At 47.8% G+C, this 23,676-nt stretch overlaps 1 protein-coding gene across 5 annotated transcripts in view; it reads left to right on the top strand.

Annotated features, from left to right (window-relative positions):
* LOC148019236 (mRNA export factor GLE1-like) overlaps positions 1-23,676 on the top strand; it is a 150,493-nt gene that overhangs the window by 117,491 nt on the left and 9,326 nt on the right. For all 5 annotated transcript variants that reach the window (XM_087660829.1, XM_087660827.1, XM_087660828.1 and 2 more), the window contains 2 exons: positions 15,421-15,502; positions 21,300-21,386. In XM_087660829.1, the coding sequence (XP_087516955.1) occupies positions 15,421-15,502; positions 21,300-21,386 (169 nt within the window). The remainder of the gene's footprint in view (positions 1-15,420; positions 15,503-21,299; positions 21,387-23,676) is intronic.

A 23,676-nucleotide genomic window follows, 5' to 3' on the forward strand; every position in this document is an offset into this window, starting at 1 on the left:
ACTAGGACTTTAATCCATGGGTAAATGCAAGTGATCCTTGATTGAGTGATAAAAAGCCACATAGAGTGTCAGAGATCTGTGCAAAAGGTGTCTAAGCCGAGCCAAGATCTAGAAAATAATTTCGGCTCATTTGAATGAATAGTTCGCAGATCTGTGACAATGATGCCCTCTAGGTTTTTGAGTCTAATCATATTCTCTTGTGCAGGGGAAGGGTGCAAACTTTGAAAGGATTTATGGGTTTGGTAGGAGACATCTAGCAAATTTTCAGTCAAAAGTTTTCAATTTCACTTGCCAATAAGATCTTAACTAGAACTGCTGAATAAGATCAACCACTCTTGTGGCCAATGGGGGAAGAAATGCATCATTTGGTGGCTCAAGAAGCAATGAACGAACCAAGGCTAGGAGTTCCTTTGTAACCTGTCAAGTTGTAAAATGTACCCCGAACTCTCGTGTCTCGAGGATTGAGGCAGAGATAATGAATTGGAGATGGTGTCGTACTCCCAAAACACAGCAAAGCAGCCTCCAGATGTCAGACATTAGCAAGCACAGCAAATAGTCATGCTAGATCATTGTCGCCGGACAGCAGAAGAGTGTGAAATCTGGCAAACGCAGCCTCCAAGAGATGGGCAATAGGTGGAAGATCACTTGGATGAGCTAACTGCAAGGAAAAGTGTAGGTGACAGCAGATGAGATCAAAATGCAGCTTTCTGATGTGAATGCAGCCTGTAGAAGCAGTTGCCACTAGTTGCAGATGACCTAGAAGCAGCAAACGCAGGTAGAAAGTGGTGACTAGCTGTAAATGCAGCCTCTGGTGTGTTGGCGACAAAAAGCAAACGTGCAAAGGGTGTATATGGACTGTGCGATGGTGGTTGCAAATAGGCACCCGATGGATGTAGACATTGTTGGGCAGCCTCAGCTAGGATGTCCTCTGTGAATGGGGTGTGGGCTAAAGCTATAGGGCTAGAAACGTGCAAAGATGAGAGAGATTGGGGTGAATGGAGGGTAGCATGCAGATTTATAGAAAGTTTTGGGACCTTGAACCTCTCCACATTTCAACTCTCTCGAATTGCTCCTTGTTTTAGGGTTTTTCATTAATTAAGCATTTTTGGGGCTATTCAAGAGGCTTGTTCAGCATGTAATGTTTATTTTAACTCAACGGACCAAAGATCTTGTTTAAGAATATTCAAGGCATGCTAGACTTGATTCTTAGGAGCATCCATCATCACTGAATGCCCATAATTAGATTGCAATGAATCCACACACATATTGAAGTCTCCCATTAGCAACCTTATTTGATAAGTGTCAAAAAGGCTGTTAGTCTACTCCATAGATCAGGTTAGATATGAGATCATTCGGAGCATAGGGACCAACTAGCCAGAGGACCTCCCCATCAAGTACAATTTCAATCACCACAAAGGGGTCGTGCACATCATTTTTGATAAGGAACGGCTGAGATCTCTCATGAACCACCATGAGAACCTCAGAGTAGTATCATGCAGAGTCTCCAACATAAAATGCATGAAAACCATGACAATCCACAATCTTTCTTGCTTCACCATGACCTTTGTGTTTGAGGGCGCATAAGACATCCCATTATTCTTGTGGGAGGAGCGCCACATGTCATGCTGCTTGTTGCATGAGCACCATGCACATTCCAAGTATCATCTTTCATATGTAATCAAGAGAAAAATCAAGGCGGAGGTTGGGCATGCCTCGCTTTAACTTTTTGTGCTAACAGCTCAAGTGTTCCCTTCTCCAAGAAATCTGCTAATACTGCAAATGAGTTTACGTGTTGACTCATTGATTTAGAGTTGAGGGATCATTCCTCTTCTTGGAAATAGATTTGGGATAACACCGATCTCATGGAGTGATCACCTTGCCTTGTGTATCAAAAGCAAATGCAGCTCGGGGATCTTTGAAGCGATGCACATGGCTTTTCCTGGCAGAAGCAGTCCATGGAGCAAAAGAGACCCTGTCAGTAGATGGATGCACCATGGGCTGCTCACCCTTACGTCACACATAGGTCCACAAGGAGTCTTGGGCAATGCCGGATTTAGCAGCTGAGATGTCTATATTAATCTTTTTGTTCCTTTTGAAACGGGCATCCATCCAGGGTTTTTCCCCTTTGTCTATGTTGGTGGGTGGTGGAACCTCCTCATCCTGAGGGCTTCAGTCACGAGATGTTCCTCAGCCACTAGTGGAATTTTGCACCTTTGGAATTACCTTTTTATTTGGGCACTCAGCCATAAAATGCCCGAGTTGCCTGCAAGAGAAATGATGACCGGCAAAGGTGCTTCATTTCAAACGGTAATGCAAGGATGTCATTCTAGGATAGTTTAGCTTTGACCAGTTAGGTTTCTTGTGAGCAGTATCCCACAGCATACACATGCCATTGTGATGGGTGGTCCTCAAGCTAGGGGGCACCGAGATTGTGCCAATGGCTGCCATAACTTCCTTAAGCAAAGGCCAATACACAGTAGGGCAGGCTTGCACTTCCACCTAAACCAGGCATTCTTGTTGGAGCAGGCACGGAAAGTCAGCCATCTGTCTCCATGGTGCCACATGAACAAGGCATCAATTAAAAAACAGAGGCACCTTTGCCAAGAGGTTGTCACAAAGCATCACCGATTTGAGCATTACTTCATAGAAGCCCCATAGTCCCATGGAAATCTCCCCCACATAGTGAGCCATTGGCAGATCCATGAAAGAGCTGGGATCCTGGTTGTAAAAAAGAGAATGACCCCTCTTTCATAAACTGCCAAGAAAGAATGCATCACTGCTTGGTATGATTGCTTGCATCTAAAACATCATCTTGATCCTGATCAGAGAATGCTTCACGGTTGTGTTGAATGTAATCACTCAGCGAAACTCCAATAAGTGTTCCCAATCAAGGTTCTAAGAGTCTTTAGTGACAAACGTGACTTGCGCATAGGAGTGCATCTGATTATCACTTGGCAGCATTCCATCAGTTTCCTCCATCAATGTATCAGAGGCATGTTTGCTGTGTTTAATCAGCAGCTATGCATCAGGGCAAGGCGGAACCTCGGAACAGGGGATCTCCATCTCAGTACATGGAACCATGTCTTCCCCTTCCTTAGCATCTGAACCAGGTCCCAAAGCATCCACGAGTTGGTCGATAAAAACAGTGTTTAACTCAGACAGCAGGCCTGCTGCAAATCAGTGTGTGTGTGTGTGTGTTGCTGTGCTGCGAATTGTCCCCTTTTGGTCATGGTGGTCAGCTGTAAATCATGCAGATCTCTGAATATGCAGATTGCGTAGCCCTGCCAATGATGTAGGAGTGCTGGAGTTCATGCAGAACAGGCTGCTACAGACTGGGCATGAAATAAGAAGATGCAGGGCAGATAGGTCATCAAGTTGCAGGTGCCCTACTGGGCTGCCGGTGCCTACAGGGCATAGGGCTGTAGATGCAGGGCTGCAAGGTAGGTGCCGGAGGTAGAAGGCAAGCAGCAAGATGAGTGGCCTGAGGGGAAAAATATTCATGGATTGAGGGTTTTACTCTCACCCAATAGGCACACAGGAGAGAGCACATGTCTTTTTTTTTTTTTTTTTTGCAAATAAAATGTGGCTGATTATATTACTCAAAAAGACTGATTAAAACAGAGTGCTCATGCTCAACAGATTAACTGGAGCTGATGCAAAGTCACCACTACATCAGGTATACAAGCCTCTCAAGGTAGTCTAGGGGGGATGGGGGTAAGAAGCCATGGGGGGGGGGGGGGGGGTGTATATCGCCAAACGGGACTGCCTGCCTGCATCACAAAGAATAGGCCCTGGCCGCCCCAGGTACGCATGAAGTGACCACGGAGCTCTTGACAAGCCCTAGACTCGCCCTGCACCTGATCCTATTGGCCGCAAAGGGAGTGAATGATGGAGGTTCATAGCTCTGCTAAGGCCGCAAGTGCTGAAAGTCTCTCTCCGTCAAAAGCCACCTGGCATCGCACCTTCCAGATATGCCATCCAGTAAGACTCCCTATGATCTCCCATATCTCCAAGCGGTCTGATGTGGGCTCCAGTACCTGGCGGATGGGTAAAGCCTCCAGACTGACCACTGCGCATGACCCTACCTCCATCATGAATATCGTGTCTTGTATCCCGGCCTCATACAAAAGGTGACGGCCCTGGCTAACTGCCTGCCAACAGAAAGCTCCCCATGAAATACACCCAAGGTTGGGGGCTATACATCGAAGGATACGGCATGCTCCTCTCCACACAAGCTGCACCTCCTCACAAGACCAAAGGCAATGCTTTGGGGTTTCTAGAGGTTGCTGTGTGCAACGCTTACAACCTCCCTCCTTCTGCATCTGGGCAAGCCAGCTTACCACCGCCAAACCTCCATGTGCCACCAGCCATAAAAAATACGACACCCTTCTCGGCATCCAGCAATCCCATAGGCGGCGCCAGAAGGTCCGTCGGAAGGGCTCCATGATGTTGTGCTCCGCCCAGTGCCTGCTGCGTGACAGCGCCCAGTCCATATCCTCCTGTATCAGTACATGTCTGCCAATCTTGGCAGTTTACTCTAGGAACCTGGATGGCTTTTTGGCAACCATAGAGGCCGGCCATAGCCACTCTCCTGGATCCCACTCCAGCTCATCAAGTGGTCTACCCTCCCAGATCCAAAGGCGCCACTCCTTGAGCTCCATCCAAAAAACATAGGGGTCCAGTCGCCAAGTCTTCCCCTGAAGACCCACCACCTGAATGCTCCTCCATGAAAGGGTGGCAATCCTCTCATCCTGTTGCCCTCTGTCAAGGGCCAGACATCCCCCCTCCTGAACGGCGAAAAAGGTCCCATGGGGGGCGCCACCCACTCTACCTGCCTTTTGAAGAGGGATGCCTGCTGGAGAGAACCTAGCTGCCCATACCCCCCCCCCCCCCCCCCCGGCCTCTATCGGCTCTCGTATCGCGGGGGGGGAGGGGGGCAAGCCACTCCGGAGGTATTGCTGCGTCTATCTCTCTTCTCCTCAACTCCACTCCTCTCGTGCACCCTGATACTCGCTGTAGCACCTCCTCGTCTGCCAACCTGTACACCTCCCGCCATGTCCTGATGGAGCGAGCCGGGGCCGGCCTCCCACCCAGCCCACTGGATGTGGGGGCACTCACCTATCTGTGCCCCTTCCCTATCTTTGACCTGGAGGTTCCAGATCACCGGCTGACAGTCTTTTTCCTCCTGGCAACTTGGGGGGCTTTGGATTAGGGCCTTATGGAGGTCCTGCCACTTGCGGAGTAGGCTCCGCAAGGAAGGTGATTTGGGCTGAACTGGAGATCCATCTCAAGGACGGCCTCCACTCACCGCCAAGCCTCGGTTTACAGCCCTGAAGGCCCTCCTGTAGTAAGACCTTCCAGGTTTGCCTGCCTGGTGTGAGACCGTGGACAACTAGCTTGCCCAAGAGGGCCATACTGTGATATTCTAGGTTTATGATCCCAAGCCCTCCCTTTGATTGATGTCGTATGATGGTCGCCCATGCCACCTTGGCCCTGGAGTCTCTGGAGCCATCAGACCCAGACCAAAGGAAATTTCGCACATCGTGTCTCCCTTCTATGCCGAAAAGGCTGCTGAAGTGCGGAAAGAGAACTCCAAGCGCCTCTCCTCTAGGACAGCAATGGTTGCACGTGCGCGCACCTCCTGTGCGTGGAGGGTGGGGTCCCCTGGTGCCTCCTGCAATAATCTCTGCGTAGTTGCCAGGTCCCGCCAGAGTTTGCTCTCTCCTCCTCCCAGCACTGTTGCTTGGCCTGTAGGCCTGCCTCTTGGCAAAATCTGCTTGACTTGGCTAGGACCTCTGCAACCTCCTCTGCTATCCTGTCCCTCCTGATCCACTCTCTGGTCCAAATCTACTCTATCTATCTCGACACCTCCTCCCTCCTATAGATCGAGTCAGGGATCCAACATGATTGTGTATCTAGGGCGGATGCTGGGGGATCAAGTGCCAGGAGAACCGGACAGTGATCGGATAATGTGGTGCCTACCAACTGCTCAATTCGGCCTCCACAAGAACCTCTCCACTCTCCCTCAGAAAACTTGTCCAACCGCTCCAATAAGGCTCCACCTAGCCGCCTGTATCCCCAGGAAAAGTCCAACGACCTCTCTCTCCTGTGGAAGGTAGGGTCTTTCCAGGCATCCCGTGCTCTGATTGCAAGCAAAAAGACCTCCCATGCCTCCTACTCCTCCCCAGCCATGCGCTGGTAGTTTCTTCCTCTGCCCTGCTGGTCCTCCAAAGCCTCCAAGTTGTTGAAATCTCCTCCAACAATCCAGGAGTCTACCTCTGGGAGTCCAGCTACAATCTCTACCCAGAATTTGTTGCGTGCCCTAACCTCCGTAGGGGCATAGACATTGAGGACTCCAATACACGAGTCCCCAATATCCAATCTGATCCATAGAACCCTTCCTGCCACTATCGTCCTGTGGTCTCATACACAAGTGGTGAGACTTGGGCCAATAGTGGTGCATACGCCTACGCTCCGACCGTGGGCACCTATGGCTTGCACTCAGTAAGTATGCGAGCTGCCCAAAAGTACCTTCCCAACCTGCCGAGCCTGGGCGAGGTTGAGCTTGTGCTCCTGCAGAAGCAAGATGTCTATCCGTCTGGCAAGGGCAGGCTGCAACTCCTGCCGGACAATCAGCTTCCTCGAGCCACGTGCCAGCCTGGGCGAGGGTGAGCTTGTGCTCCTACAGAAGCAAGATGTCTATCCGTCCGGCAAGAGCAGGCTGCAACTCCTGCCGGACAATCAGCTTCCTTGAGCCACGTGTCCCACTGTAGTGGAGATTGTTCACATTCCAAGATGCAAGATGTAGGCTCATGGGGAAACCTGTGACTGACCGAACAAGCATCTGTTCGGTGTGGATGCTGCAAATGAGGAAGAGAGACTGTGAGGCATGCAGGTGCGTTTTGCCGCCGGTCTGGATGGTGAGCTCCAGTCCCCCATGGTGGCCCTCGGTCGGACCATAGGGGTGATAGATGCTCTAGGTGGTACTATCAATGCATCTATCAGCCATGCTGAAAAATGCGACTCTGTTCATTGGTAGAAGCGGGCCGCCTGTGCCGGGGGCCACTCGTTCACGTCTCTCCGTGCTCTCCATTGTGGGGGGCTCGAAAGATAATGCTCAAATGCGGGATGTCGGCGCCAACCCACCAGTTAATGTCCATCATGCAACCTGGCCACTGTTGTGCAAACAATGCTAATTCTTCATCTCCCATCCACTGGGAGATGTGATCCGCACCTGACTCTTCAACTCCTCTTTAATCTGTATAGTCATCCACTCCTCTGAGTAAGATGACTGAAAAAACAAGCCGTAGTTTGGTCCATCCGGTGGTGCTAGTAGGTGGACCTTGCCCCTCCTTGACTTACGAACCACGAAGATCCCGACCTCTAGAGATAGTGGAAACTCTCCGTGCTCCACAACTCGCAGGTAGGACCATTAGCCACTGCGGAAAAACTCTTGTGGCAGCAGCTGTGCCTGTCTCGGAAAAGTATGGCGGGTGGCAAGGCAGATGAGCTGGTGGCTGTGTGGACGGGGGGGGGGGGGGGGGGGGATTGCTAGTGTACAGAGGAGGTAGGTGTGTGTGGCTCATCACCTCCTGTGGGAGGAGAGGGGGTGGGTCTGGGGGGGGCTCACCTGACCTGGGTGCGGATCAGGGGGGGGTGCTTGGTAGGGGGGTTGATGGGGGTGAAGAGGATCAAAATATGGTGAGATTGACTAGAGATGCATGGTGGGTGTTGGGGGGGGGGAGGGGGTGGTGGCCCTGGCAAGGGGGGCTATGGGCCAAGGTCAGTGGAGGGAGGGGTAGGGATGGGATGTGGGGGGGGGGGGGGGGAGGGGTGGGTGAGGGGCCTGTGGAAACTCAGGCGAGGTAGTCTGTGGTGTATGTGGAGAAAGTGGGGGGGAGTGGTTCTGTCGGGTGGGGTGGATAGGGGGGGCTGTGGAGTGCTTTGCCGAGAGGGGGCCTCTTGTCCACCATCACCTTGTTGGCGAGGCTGGGGCTGAGGGGCTGGCTGCGCCCCCCCTTGCCGTCTCCCTCTCTGTCACCTCTGGACCGGTGTGAACTCGTCAGCGTCTACCTGCGGACCTGTGGGCAGAGCCGCCTTGGCTCCGAAACGTGTACAAACTGCTGCATGATGCCCAAAGTTGTGACAGCGTAGGCACTGCCCTAGTTGCCCAGTCACAATGACCTGTTGCCTAAAGGAATGCCCGCCTGCCTCAATCTCTAGGAACTGTGGGATATTCTTGACCTCCTTCACTGCCACCCGTACCTTTGGGACCCCTGCAGCTGTCATCACATCTGGGAAGGACGCGGGAAGGATAGTGCCGAAGAGCCTCCCAAAGTCTTCCACCAACTGGTGGTACTCAATCGCCAGGCCGGGGAAAAGAAGGGTGACCGGGTGCCGAAGAAACCTGTTGTGGAGTGCAACGTCTCCATAGTAAAGCCACTGTACCAAGGGACCATGTATATGACCCCCTTCATGGATGCATATGGTGAACTAGCAAGTAGCTCGCGAGCTGTGTCTGTCGAACTGAGGCGAACCATGAAGATCCCTTGGCCCAATAGGACCGCCTCCATGATTTGCGCTGTGCTGATGCGCAGCGTGGAGTGGAGCGAGTCTCGAAGCTGGGCCCTGGCTGGGGAATGTTCTACTACCTGACCATAAATTGCTGTTTCCATTAGCTCCAGCTCCTTAGCTCAGACGGCTAAGAGTTGCTCCTCAGAGAGGACTACGTGCAAGGTGTTCGACTGGGGGGTACTCGGTGAGTGCGCTAGCGTATGACCATAGGTTTCCATTGCGTGTCCCTTCTGGGAGAACCTACCTATCGCATTGCTGTGCTGTTGGATGGGGAGTTGTTGTAGGGGGAGGGAGCAACTGGAGGAAGAATGGGGGAGGTGTCGATGGCGAAGGGGGAGGGGGGTTTCTGTTTTCAATGGCAGTGCTGTTGCAACTTGATAGCAGGCGAGGCCTCCCGGCAAGGTAGGACTCGGGGGGCAGGGAGTTGGGAGGGGGGAACAAAGATAGGCGGGGGGGGGGGGGAGCCGATGGCGCTAGTGGCTGGTGACGATGGTGCTGGCGAGGGAGGGAGTAGATGGCGCTGGCGGCAGAGGCGCTGGCGAGGGGGGGGGGGGGACGGTGGCACTGGCGCTGGTGGCTGGTGGCGAGGGAGGGAGTCGATGGCGAGGGAGGGAGTCAAAGGTGTTGGCGCACGACGAAGCGCCTGGATAGGGGCACAACGAACAGGCAGGGGCATGACGAAAGGCGGGTGAGGGCACAACGACGTAATGGGCAAGAGAACCCAAAGAGCGCATGTCATACATTCTTGTGGCAAGAAAATGCAGAAAACATGCTGTATATTGTGATGGACAAGTAAAATTATGGAGGGCGGGTTTGCATGATGGTGCTAATAATGTCTTACATAGAATCTCAAAGGCATGTCTTTTATCTTTTTTAGATGAGATCCAGTCTCGTAGGCCCAACTTTTGGATATGAGGATGTATAGGGGTGTCATGCCTATCTTCTTTCTAGCTCACTTGTGAGTAGGACTATCATGCTAGATTTATCGTAGATAGTGTGGACTCAAGGACATTGAGAAAGATCAGAGCTTGTGTTAGCATTATAGGTTGGTACATTCGGACAACCAAATGTAGCTAGGCTATTGATTTTTTGGACATATCTATTGCAGAGAGTTAGACTTGCCCTTGTTACTTAGATTTTTTGATATGAGATCCCTTACAGGGCTGATTTGTATTTTGCATTGAGTGTTTATTCTTTTGTGGGGGAGAGGAAAAAGAGAATGTACAAAAGTCACATGACTGCTACGTATCACACAAAGTGACTAAAGAGATAGTAACAGAGTAGTGAGCCAAGTCATCTTGCCACCCCTTTGACGAATCACACATGCCACCCCAAATAGCGATCTCCCCCGCCTTGGCCCCCGCCCCCCTCACACCCCCCCCCCCCCCCCCCCCCCCCCCCCCACTTTCCCTTGCGGCCCCCATTGCACTTCTAGTGACGACCATCAGTATACCTGGTTTTATCTCATAGATTGATTAATCTTCATGAGGTAAAAAATTTAGTTGTATGAAGGCCATGTAAAGAGCAAGTGGTACATCATAAGTACAATGGTTATTTGAATAATAAATTTTGTGGTTTATAGTGCCACACCATAGGAGATGTTGGAATCACTTGTCCGCACGAAAGTATCTTTCCTTCTCCTCCTCTTATAGCCACCTTGTAGCCTCTCCCATCTTCAATAGAGGTATAGATGATCTCTATGTAAATTGTGGAAAGTGTGTTTGTAGTGGAAATATCCTGGTGGCCAATACCATGGCTACACCTTGAGGTGTGTACTCCAAACGTACCAAGCAATGATACTAGTTGTCAGCTCCAATCTATGATAATGATACTCATTTCACGATGCTTGGGAGTAGTTTGGAGTGGGATTGTGCTCAAATATTGGCTAGTGATGAGAAGAGAGTGGTGTCAAGAAATGATTGAGAAGCCAGAGAGAGTAGGGTTGGTAGGGAGAAACAATAAGTGTGTATGCCTAACACTAAGAAGATAAACTCAGATGAGTGATTGAAATAATGAAGTGAATTTGATACAAGGGTGCTGTAGCACGAAGAATGCCCTGGAGTAGAAGACTGCCAAAGAAGCCTTTGAGTTTGCAAATGCAGGGATAATGAGGTGTCACTTAGTAGGGAGATTACTATCGAAGAGGAGCATTTGAATCTGCAACATAGGGATGATGAAGGGTGTCGCCTAGAGCAAGGAGACTGCTATTGAAGAGGAGCCTTTGAATCCAAAATGCAGGGATGATGAAGGGTGATGCCAAGAGCAGGGAGATTGTCGTCGAAGGGTGAGGAGCCCTTGAGTCTACAAACGTAGGTGTGAAGATTGATGCCAACAGTCGGATGTGGTGTCAGGTGGAGGAGGAAGCGCCAAGCTGCCCCAACACAATCAACAATGGTCTCTGGGGCTGACGCCAATAGTGAAGACTAACGCCAACAGTTGGATGTGTCCCCTCGAGCAAGGAGACTACTATTGAAGAGGAGCCTTTGAATCCACAATGCGAGGATGATAAAGGATGATGCCAAGAGCAGGGAGATTATCGTCGAAGGTTGAGGAGCCAACAAATGTAGGTGTGAAGACTGGCCAATAGTTGGATGTAGCACCAGGTCGAGGGGGATGTGCCAAGCTGCCCAAGCACAAGCAACGATGGTCTTTGGGGCTGACACAAACGAGAGGAGAAGGTCGCCAATTGTGGAGGAAGCACTAGAATGCCAAGCGCAAGGATGCAAGACTTGGGGATGATGACAATTGCTGATGATGATTGATGACAAATGTTGGAGGAGCCGCTAGAGTGCAAAACGCAAACTATGAGATGACGCCTGAGAGATGAGAGCTGTCGCCAGACTTGTGAAAGTTAACGCCAGGTGTGGTGATTCGTAGTGTACTCCGAAACAGACTGCCTTTTCGGACCGGAATGGGAATGATAGACCGCTGTTTTGCGATCCTCCAGTCCGTTTTAGGGCTTGTTATCTAGCGTGCTAGCGGTGCAACTATTGTGGATTGGACAAATCGGGGAGCGTAATGCATGTGAAAGACCACTTGGCATGCGTTCCCACCAAAGACATCAAGCCTTACACAAATATGCCGCTAGAAGTAACGGTAAGTGTCCATCTTTACAATGTTTTGGTGTCTTATGTAAAGACACCATGTTCATTAAGGCCATCCATGCCTCTGCCTCAGGTTTTACCATCATAGGAGCTTTCATTTGGGAGCACATGTGATAGGTGATCATGGACGTAGGAGTCCAAAACATGGTATAAGTGGTGACAGATAATGAAAGCAATTGTGTGTCTATGGGACGTATGTTTGAGGAGGAGTTTCCTAGCATAGTATGGATTCCATGTGCATCCCATTGTCTTGACTTGCTTATTGAAGATGTTCGGCAAATATCTTGGGTGGATGACATTTTTGAGACGGCAACAAGCATGATAAGATTTGTGAAGAAGAGGCCATCCATCGCACAAGCATGTTTTGATTCAATAGCACACTTGAGCTATTAAAGCCCTCTATCACTAGATTTTCTTATATGTTTATCGTATTAGAGAGGTTGATATGGGTTTGTCCAAATTTAATACAGACCATTGCATGCCAGGAATTTGCTCACATGGAGTGAGAGAGTCTCCAAAGGCCCTTGCTTTTTAGGCGCAATATTTTAAATGAGAGTTGGTGGGTTGAGGTAGAGACATTGGTGAAAAGACTTATTCCTATTTATAGTGTATTGTGCATCACTGATATGGAGAGAAATACTTTGAGCCTTCTATATGAGTATATTGATAAAATTGACGAGGCCTTGCTTCGCAATAGCTTTTTGCTCCAAGACAAGTAAGTTTTTGTTTAACTTTTACACATGTAATTATTTGGTATTAATAACTTCTAAGTTTTTAACTTATTTTATCTATGATCCATTATCCTTCGCTCTGGAGGGTTGATAAGATTCGTGCAGTGTGGAATGCATGATGGGATTGGTTCCATAAACCAATCCATGGTGTCGCACATATCTTGCATCCCCTTTGGTGCAAGGAGGAGTAGTACACTAGCAAGGAGTTAGAGGAGGGCTTCATGGAGTACATATGATGAGTGTAGAGGATGATTCATTGACACTCTACAATCATTCTCTTCATTTTGACCGATCCACATCTAGGCTTCGAGAGACACAGCTTCAGCCTGAGAGAAATACGGCAATTGTTCTCTTACTTGGGTATGTGACTGGTGACTTTTATATTTTGAATTTTGATTATCTAATGGATTATGCAACCTAGATATCATGTTCTAAAATCTAGTGGCCGCTCAAATGTTGATTTTGTGGCTTGCATATTAGCAATTGCCAATTACTTAACCTTAATCTCTTAAATTTGAATAGAAACGCATTGCGATTCGGCTCCTCTCGCAAAATTGTAGTTCAAGGCTTGCTGAGAGAAACTAGAGCATATGGGCCCTCTTCCACACCGAAAAGAGAAACAAGCTCACAATGCCCAGCTGGAGCGTTTAGTGTTTTGTCATTGCATTCTCGAGCTTCTTGAGAGGATGGCTCTTTTCCTTGAGCCTTCACAGATAAATTGGTAATGATTAGTATTATGTATAATTAACTTTTTAGCCTTGAGTCCTTGACAGTTGACATTGCTAATTTTCTTGGAAGTTGGATTGTAAATGGTGATATGTATGAACATGGAACATGTTGAATCTTCTCTCATATGATATATCTTTGTCTCCTTCACCTTTACAGGTGTATGTCAACAAGATTGATTTAGAGAAGCTGTGTGACATGCCGCAAATACCACAGGAAGAGTGGGATATATATTCCATGCTCTATGAGGAGCTATCGACACCAGTGCATGAGACTCTACATAGAGGAGGGTTAGAGTGAGGGCCGCAGATGGTCATGCATCACAGGCAAAGTTATATCGAGAGTCTAAGGCTGAGGTTGAGGCTGCTTCATCAACTTCTCGATTAGGATCCTCGGAGTGGGACGAGGAGATGGTGCACAGATCCTTAGAGTCTAGACGAGCCATGACTCTTGATATAGAGGAGTCAATTTAGCGGTGCAGAGTCCAAACTACAGTTGCCAGTTGTTCATTGATGTTGATACTTATAGTCTCATTGGACTTTGGAGTTTTGACAAATTATTCACATGACATAGTTATATGTATCATTGTATCTTGATTTCATGTATTATGCATCTTGATTCTTGTTCCATTGTTCTTGATGTTAGTCGCCACTGTTCTTGATGTCAGTCTTCACTGCTCTTTAGATCATAGATTATTCATGAGTCATAAATTATAATTCATTTTGTTGCTTTAAGTTTTGAAAATTGAGTCTTAATTGTGGTAAGCTGTCTTAAGTTTCAACCATTGAGTCCTTAGTCTTGACTCCTCAATCTTCACTTGTGAGTCATGACATGTGTAATGAATCACGATTTCAATCATATGACATGAAGACTCAAAAGTTTTGTGTGAAATTTGGATATATGTTGTAGGCATTGATATATTTACATTGTACATACCCAAATAATATTGTATTTATTAAAATTAGTATACAATCTGAAACACCGTTTTTCCATTTCCAAAAGTTGGCTGAAACTCTGAAACTTCGGTTTTTTCCGTTTTTATTTTGCCCGTTTCCGAAACTCCCCCGTACTATGGTGGTGAGCACCAAATGCAAGGGGTAGGGCTCATGGATAGTATTGCCTACTGTGGAGGATCAATGCTAGCATAAGAGGAGGGAGGCTGCCACTAAAATGCAACCTAGACAATGGTGGAGGTTGGCACATGGTAGTAGAAGGTAAAGATGATATGAGAGAGAGAGAGAGAGAGAGAGAGAGAGAGAGAGAGAGAGAGAGAGGTCCTCTATGTCTTCTTTGCATTTAGATTGTTCCTTCCTTTTCCATTTCCTTAGATGGATAGCCCTCTGTGGCATATATGGCGTACTCGGAATGCCTTTATTTTTGATTCAACATCGGGCATCCATGGGCATGTGGCCCGTGTGCGTGGATTAGTGCTATGGCAAATCTCTTCTATGATGTCAGCTGGCTGGTTCTTCCGAATATTGCTGCTCCTGGCTGGCTATTGTTCGCTCTATTCCAGCTGTTCTTTTTGTGTGATTTATTAGTGCTACTCATGTAATAGGTTGTTCTGATAGCCTGTAGGCCTCGTGTAAATATCTCCAGAGAGAGACAGTTTATGTCTGTTATTTCGATGCTGACCTGATGCTTGTCCACTGAAGTCTCTCATGCAGTGCTCCGAAACTCTCAAAAGGCCCTAGAAAGCCTTTTCAAGGCTGGAAACGGAAACAAAAAATGGGAATGAAGAAGGGAAATTGTACGGAATGATCTGGTTTCTCAACAAGTGGCTCCCTTGAAAAACCACATGTTGGGCCTCTCTCTCTCTCTCTCTCTCTTTCTGATTTAGTAAATTTTATCATTGAATGAGGAAAGCTCTTTATGTTCTAGATCTGAATTAGCTTGGCTATCTAAGGCTTTGCAGCGATATATCTATACACGTGCACATCTAGTGTCATATAAGATATAGCATGTGGTCTTGCTTAACCTAGCACTAACTAGGGCTAAGCTTGTTTTGTGAATCTTTTTCAAACACTTAGTTTGGCTTGATTTGAAAGCTTGATTTGTGTTACTTTTGTTTTGAAGCTCAGGCTTCTTAGTAGGCCTTGATTTATTTTTTTGGCACTAAATGAGAATTTAAAGAAGGATTTTGGAGTAGTCGTTTGTTTTCTTCCTATGTTATAAGCATTTTCTAGTTAATTCATTAAAGTTTCTATAATTAAATCCTTCCTTTTCCTTGGAAGGTTGTGTATATGCTATCTTACAAACTTTCATTGTAATGTTGTATTTATCAGATTCACAAGTTTGGAGCTAATGAGAGTACTCGGAGAAAGATCTATGCAACATGCTTTTTGTGTCACTACCTTTGCATCCAAGGTAGATTTTTTAATGACACACATGTTTTGTGAAAACGTTTTGATTTCAATGGTGTCTAGTGTGTTAATTCAGCATGGACACAACACTTCTGAACCAGCCAAATTATCTTTATGGACAAGAGTATAAGAGGGAAAGAAACAAGCGTGTCTATTTGCATCAAAGGTTTTTTGTAGCAAAAGTCTAATACGATTCCCAAAGCAAAAACATGTTTGATGGTGGCTCTTGTGGGCTCTAGTTGGAGTCCTACACACCCCCTCATGGCCTAGCAGTCATGAGGGTCTCACACTAAAGGGAAAAGATCATGTAACGAATGCATGGTTGACCTCCAAGCAAGACTCCGAAGGAGGAGATGCGAAGATAGTACACTTAACATCCCTAGAGTCTCGGCAAGACCATTCATAAAAACAAATCCCATAATTCGCTTCTCTGTTGCGTCAGTCTCCCTTCTCCTCAACTCCACTCCCCTCTGGCAGCCTGATACTCATTGTAGCACCTCCTCGTCCACCATCTTGTACACCTTTCGCCATGTCCTAATGGTACGAGCCAAGCCGGCCTCCCAACCAGCCCACTGGATGCGGGGGGGCGCTCGTCGATCGGTGCTCCTTCCCGATCTTTGACGTGGGGGTTTCAGATCATCGACTAACAGTCTATCTCCTCCTGGCAGCCTAGGGGGCTCTGTATTAGGGCCCTACGGAGGCCCTGCCACACGCGGAGTAGGCTGCATAGGAAAAGTGATTTGGGGGGGGTGATCTAGGCTGACGTGAAGATCCATCTCAAGGACGGCCTCCACTCACTGCCAAGCCTCGGTCTACAGTCGTGAAGGCCCTCCTGCAATAGGACCTTCAAGGTCTGTCTACCTGGTGTGAGGCCGCAGACAACTAGCTTGCCCAAGAGGGCTATACTTTGATATTCTGGGTCCATGATTCTGAGCCCTCCCTCTGAACGATGCCGTATGATGGTCACCCATGCCACCTTGGCCCTGGAGTCCGTGGAACCATGTGACCCTGACCAGAGGAAGTTCTGTACTAGGCGGCGGAGCTGCGCTACGCAAGATGAGGAGAAGCACCAACACGAGGCGATGTACCAAGCCATCGCTAGAAATACTTGGTTGACCACGAGGGTTCGGTCGGCTAGTGAGAGGCGAGCCGTGCTCCAATAGGTCAGTTTCCTCCGAATAGAATCAAGGACAGGAAGAAACTGCTGGGCAGGAGTGATGTGGAGTCCCACCTGGAACCCAAGGTACTGGACGGTCTGCCCTCTGCTCACCCATCTAAATCCTAGGTGGACGCCCCACTCTGTGCTAGGGTCTGGGTCTGTGAGGAAACCAACCGATTTTTGCCAGTTGATTTTCGCTCTTGCTGCAAAACAGAACACGTCAGGAGCCAGCCTCACTCTCTCTAGCATCAACTCATCGTCCTCTATGTAGAGTGCTGTGTCATTTGCATACTCTGAGTCTAACAACTGAGTCTCCTCTCTCACTGGAAGTTGGAGGCCGCATAGTCTGCTCACACGTGACCTGAGGAAGTGAGACATCGCCTCTGCAAAGAGTAGAAAGAGGTATGGGGCCAGGGGGCAGCCCTGTCGAACCAATCTCCCTAGCCGAAACTCCTCCCCTCACCTTCCGCCTATGAGAACCGTGTTGGTGGCCGATGTGTAAAGGATGGAGACCCAGCGAATCCAAATTTGAGGGAATCCTAACCTCACCATGGTGCCCTCTAGGAAATCCGAGTCCACCCTGTCATAAGCTTTCTCAAAATCCAAGAGTAGTATGGCCAGTCTCTGGTGTGCTGAGCCCACTTTGTTGCCGCAAAGAAGGTAAATACATTGTCAAGGATGCTCCTATCCTGGACAAAGCCTATCTGTGTGTCATGGATGATGTCTGGAAGCACGGGGCGTAGTCGCCTACCAATCATCTTTGCCAGTGCTTATAGGTCACTGACAATAAGGTGATTGGTCTCCACTGGGAAAGCTCCAACTGGTCTCCTCCTTTGGGGAGAAGACTGATAAGGCTTGCCGAGAGACTCCCTAGCATCTGTCCTGAAGTGAAAATCTCCTGGAAGGTCATCAGTAGGGGGTCCTTCGCCACTTCCCAGTAGGTAGTGAAGAAGGCCTTTTCATCCTTCCGCGGGTATTTCTGCCCATCCTGTGTATGGAAAGCCTTCTCTAGTTCCTTCTCTGTGAAGGGGGCTAGGAGGGAGCGTCCCATCTCCTCTGTGATGAGGGACAGGATGCGATCCTAAACCTGCTGTCTACATCTCTGTCCTCTAGCTAAGGCTCTCTCCTGCCGGAAGAGGCGCGTGTAGTAGTCGGTGGCAATCTCCATCACCTCGTCTGGGCTAGAACGAGTCCTCCCATACTGGTCCCGAAGGCTGTGTATCTGCTCTCCTGCGGTGCGAGGCTAGTGCACTTGGAAGAACTCTGTGCACATTGTGTCCCTCTTCCGCGCCCAAAAGGCTGCTGAGGTTCGGAAAGAGAACTCCGAGCTCCTGTCCTCTAGGCCAACAATGGTTGCTCGCGCGCGCACCTTTTGTGCATGGAGGGTGGAATCCCTTGGTGCCTCCTGTAACAATCTCTCGTGGCTGCAAGGTCTCGCCGGAGTGCTCTCTCCTCCTCCCAGCTCTACTGCCTGGCATGTGTGGCTGTCTCTTGGCAAATTCTGCTGGACTCAGCTAGGACCTCTGCAATCTCCTTTGCTATCTGGTCCCTCCCGTCCCAATCTGGCAATGATCGGACAACGTGGTGCATGCCAACTGCTCAATCTGGCCTCCATAAGAGTCTCCCCACTCTCCCACATAAAACCTATCCAACCGCTCCAGCAAGGCTCCTCCTAGCCACCTGTATCCCCAAGAGAAATCCAACGACCTCTCCCTCTTGTGAAAAGCAGGGTCTCTCCAGGGGTCACGTGCTCTTGCTGCCAGTAGAAAAACCTCCCATACTTCCTGCTTCTCCCCAACCATGCCCTGGTAGTTTCTCCCTATGCCCTGCTAGTCCTCCAAAGCCTCCAGGTTGTTGAAGTCTCCTCCAACGATCCAGGAGTCCACCTCTGGGAGTCCATCCGCGATCTCCACCCAGAACCTGTTGCGTGCCCTAACCTCCGTAAGGGCATAGACATTGAGAACTCCAAGGCACGAGTCCCCGATATCCAATTTGATCCAAAGAACCCTCCTTGTCACTATTGTCTTGTGGTCTCGTACACAGGTAGTGAGGCTCGGGCCAATAGAGGTGCAAACGTCTCCATTCCTGCCATGGGCACCTATAGCATGGTCCTAGTAAGTGTGCGAGCTGCCTAGAAGTACCTTCCCTACCCGCTGGGCCTGGGTGGGGGTGAGCTTGTGCTCTTGTAGAAGTAGGATGTCGATCTGTCCGGCAAGGGCAGGCTGCAGCTCCTGCCGAACAATCAACTTCCTGGAACCACGTGCCCCATTGTAGTAGAGACTATTCACATTCTAGGATGCAAGGTGTAGGCTTATGGGGAAACCTGTGACTGACGGAACAGGCATCTGTTCGGTGTGGAGGTTGCTAATGAGGAGGAGACACTATGAGGCATGCAAGTATGTTTTGCCGCTGGTCTAGACGGTGAGCTCCAGTCCCCCATGGTGGCCCTTGGTCGGACCATGGGGGTGATAGATGCTTCAAGTGGTACTATCAATGCATCTATCAGCCATGCTGAGAGTCGTGACTCTGTACACTGGTAGAATCGGGCGGTCTGTGCCAGGGGCCACTCAATCACATCCTTCGGATCTCTCCATTGTGGAGGGGCTCGAAAGGTGATGCTCAAGTATGGGACCTTGGCGCCAGCCCACCAGTTAATCTCCATCATGTAACCAGGCCACTGGTGTGCAAACAATGCTAGTCCTTCTCCCATCCACTGGGAGATGTGGTCCGCCACCTGTCTCTTCAACTCCTCCTCTACCTTTGTAGTCATCCACTCCCCTGAGTGAGAGGACTGAAGAAAAAAGGCATAGTTTGGTCCATCCGGTGGTGCTAGTATATGGACCTTGCCCCTCCTTGACTAACAAACCACGAAGATCCCCACCTCTAGTGGCAATCGCAAAAGGCCAGGCGGGACGGACAGGTTGGGGGGGAATGGCCAGGCGGGGGGAAACGGCAGACGGGGACGGACAGGTTGGGGGGGAAGGCTAGGCGGGATGGACAGGTTGGGGGGACGGTAAACAGGGGCCAGGCGGGGGGGAATGGCAGACGGGGGCAGTTGCAAATCGTCGGGGCCTGGGGGGGGGGGGGGGGGGTGATCGATCTGGGGGGCGGGCGCAATCTAACGGAGCGAGGGGGGAGAGCTTGCGACATGACGGTTGCTGAGTAAGTACAAATCTATAACACGAGGGACTGAATTCATAAAATTCTTTTTCCTATCATCTAAAAGGATTCACTGTGCTCCTTGTGGGAGGATATTAGCCCCTAGGAGATGTCTTGCACTCCTATCAGCAATCTCAAATATCGTGTATCAGCATCAGCACTAATACAACATCACCAAGGCATCCGATGTCCCATGAACTTTCTAGGAAAGTTTTTGGCCTGCAACATATAATGTTACTGTGAGTACCTTGGGAAAACTTTCTAAACATAAAGAAAAAATTTGCTGCAGAATTTGAAGATTTATCAGTGTGTCCAAAGTGCCTCAAAACCCCCAAAACGAATTTTGAGTGGTCAAAATTGGAGTTCAAATGAGGTAGGAAGAATGTCTTAAGGAAAATTGTTTTGCCTTAAATAGGCAGTGGTGCCATGGCTGGTTTTAGGCAAAAAAACTTCCAAAAATGTATCAAACGAGTGTTTTAAAGAAAGAACATCTAACTAATATTTGAGTGCTATAGTCAGTGTTCCATTGGGTGAGGAGTCTCCTCCAAGGTGCCGTACAAGGAAACATAGTTCCTTTGATGGGGTTGAATGTTTAAAATCATGCTTGAGCAGTCTGCAATTGGCCGAGCTACTTTCTGTTATGTTCTTGTTACTTACATGAAAGCAACATAAAGGAGCTTTTATTTATTATTATGTGGGTCAAACCTTGTATTTTCTTTGAAGGGAGTGTTAAACTATGGCTTATCTTTTTCACAAGCTTCACTTGGATTTCTACTCGGTTGGTAAATGTTCCATTTGGCTCTTTATCAATGATCACTCTAGATGCTCCTCTGTTGGATGGACTGCATGGGCTGAGCATATGCTTGTGCAGGGGAGAGCAGCTGATAAGTTTTTTTTTTTTTTTTTGGGTGGGAGGAAGAGGGGGGGGGGGGGGGGCACTGTTTTGAGGAATCAGGAAGGAGGGGTGTGTGTGTGTATGTACGAGTGTGCCATTTATCTTGTGAAAGATTTGTAGTTTTACATCCCGTGATTCAGGCTTGATCTATCTTGATAGTGAGACACTTTCCTGCATCTGGACTGTGATTACACATATTCTTAGAGGTAAGTTGGAGAGATTGTATGGACACTTGAATCACACCAGGGCTTCCTACATATATAGAAGACTAGCATGTTCTTCTACCTAGGGGCTCCTCACGTGATTTTGTATTACAGCCTACTTGAGTGGCCATTTTTGGTTAGTGTCTGCTTGACACTTCTTTAAGTAGATAGCCAAAGAGGTGCCTTTGTTTTAGTGTTTGCTCATCCTATTTCTAGTCTATCCTACAGTGTGGAATCTTGTACTTGTATTTTTTCTTAGGGTAGTTTTCATTGAGGCATGTTTAGTAGAAATTGCTCTTCTTGGGAGAAAACAAGGAGCAATATGTATATGTATGTCCATCTTTGCGTGTTGATGTTTCCTAACACTGTTTATTGCTATATGCAGCTTATATCTCAGTGCGAAACACTAAATCTGCGGTTACCCTCATTTCTTTTTACCCTAGCGCAGGTTGTTGTCAACGTGAGTATACAGGTGTGTATTATGTAAAGCTCCGATCAAATAACTAGGCACCATATTATGATATCAGTAAGGACAGAACGTTGATTGGCCTATTATGAACAAGTTCTTTTTGTTGACTTTTGTACATGTAGCATCATTATCATTATGTTCTTGTGGACTAGAAAGCCAGTACTACGTAATTTTGGTGACAACTTATGAGATCAAAGCAACTTAGGTGTTGCCATTTTTATAAGAGTTATAAAACAAAACTGCAGGAAGAATGTTTTGAAGGCAATATGGTTTTTGTATTCTGCTAATATTTTTTTTTTCTGCCATTCTAATGGCTTATTCATATGCCAGAAAGCATTAGCATTTGGATAATTAAATTGTATTTTAAAATCCAAACAGAAGACATTCCCTGCAAAGGCTGTCTAATTATCTGATTCTCAAATTTGTTCAGAAACATCCTTTTTTGTTAATAAAAAAATATGGTACAATGCATTTACTAAAATCATTACCAATGCATTGGATGTTCTTCTTTTTCTTTAAGTCTGTTGATCAGGCGTGTGGAAACGAAAGCACTTGTTCTTTCATCAGGAAGTGCTTCAATATATGTGATGCTCAATTTGCGAAATTTTGAGCCTTGAGAGGCTCTCTGGGTTCTAGCTGTTCATCAAAGATCACAGTAAAATTTAGGCCTTTAGACACAGCGTCATCCACCAAATATGGTCTACCAGACCACTTAACATCACACAAGACTTCCTTCACAAGAAAGGAATTTGGTAAACAACCTGCTATTAAGATGGCAAAGGTGAAGAAAAAATAGTTTTAGCAGAATGTAGATGCTTTAGGCTTGGACTTTAAATATGTTAGTGATGAACAAGAGGAATACAAATCCTCTAGAAATTCTACTACCCTTGATAAGAAAAGAGGCAGTCCAGCTCAAAAGGTTATAGGAGGATTTAGCAGATATGCTGGAGTGGTCATTGGAGCCAAGATCATTATCACATCGATTCAGGGGTTGCTATCTCATCAGTCCTTGCACTGAACAGCTGAAATACTATGCAAAGCTCAAGATGCTCAAGAGGAGGGAAAAGCTGAACAAATAACAGATAGAATAACTCAAGGTGCAGCCAACTAGAAAAAGGCTAGCAGTCATTGGTCAAGAAATCTTGATCATGTTTTACTAGGCTCTCTGAGGAAGGAAGGTTGGTTTCATGGTTCCATTGTTGGGATACCACTCAATCCCTTGATTTGGTGGGCCCGAGGCACCTAATTGCAAGCCAAAGCTTTGTGCTAGTGTTGATTTTTTCTGTTAGTATGGAGAAACTATAGCAATATGTGTTTATACATGTTGGAGCGCGTGGGTAGCGGAAGCGTGAAGATTTGCAGCAGAGGAAGTGAAGAGGTGAGTGAGAGTGAGAGTAAGAGTGACGAACAGATTTGGGTGTACCAACAATGTGTTGGTACACAAATAATAAAATGTATTTATACTTAGGACCCGTAAGGGTGCATTCACATGTACAACATAACAATACACGTGTAAAATACACGGAGGTGAATAAAGGACCTTTATATCCCAACAACCTCCCACTTAAAGGTCCGGAGTGAACCTTTAACCAACTCCCACTAGTCGTATGCAATGCTCATGCTGAGCCTTGCCTAGACTTTTAGTGAGAACATCTGCAGGGTTGTCCTATGTTTTGATCTTGGTCAATGTGATTAGACCATCCTCCAGAATTTGTCTGATAAAGTGATATCGTATATCAATATGCTTTGTGCGTGAATGATACATGGCATTTTTAGCCAGATACACAGCACTCTGGCTATCACATCCCAACATTGGAGTACGCATAGACATGCCGAGATCCTCTGCGAGTCTGCTCAACCACATAGCTTCCTTAGAAGCTTCAGTAGCTGATATGTATTCAGCTTCAGTAGTACTCAGTGCGACAATGTTCTGTAACCTGGAGCTCCAAGAGACGGCCCCTCCAGCAACTGTAAAGACATACCCGCTAGTGGACCTGCGAGTGTCTAAGTCACCTGCCATGTCTGCATCACAATAACCGTGCAAATGAAGTGCAACCTGCCCATAGCAAATACACTTTCTTTGTGTACCCTTCAGATATCTAAGAATACTCTTGACAGCCTCCTAATGTGGTTTGCCAGGATTTGACATAAACTTGCTGACAACTCCTACTGCATGAGCAATGTCTGGACGAGTAGCCACCATAGCATACATAAGAGAGCCACAAGCTGATGCATAAGGGACTCCCTTCATAGCATTGGCTTCCATGTCATCTTTTGGGCTGTTGGCTTTACT

This window comes from Lygodium microphyllum, chromosome 20, assembly GCF_053477565.2.
Source record: "Lygodium microphyllum isolate KBCC chromosome 20, Lygodium_microphyllum_v1.1.10, whole genome shotgun sequence".
Classification (NCBI taxonomy): domain Eukaryota; kingdom Viridiplantae; phylum Streptophyta; class Polypodiopsida; order Schizaeales; family Lygodiaceae; genus Lygodium; species Lygodium microphyllum.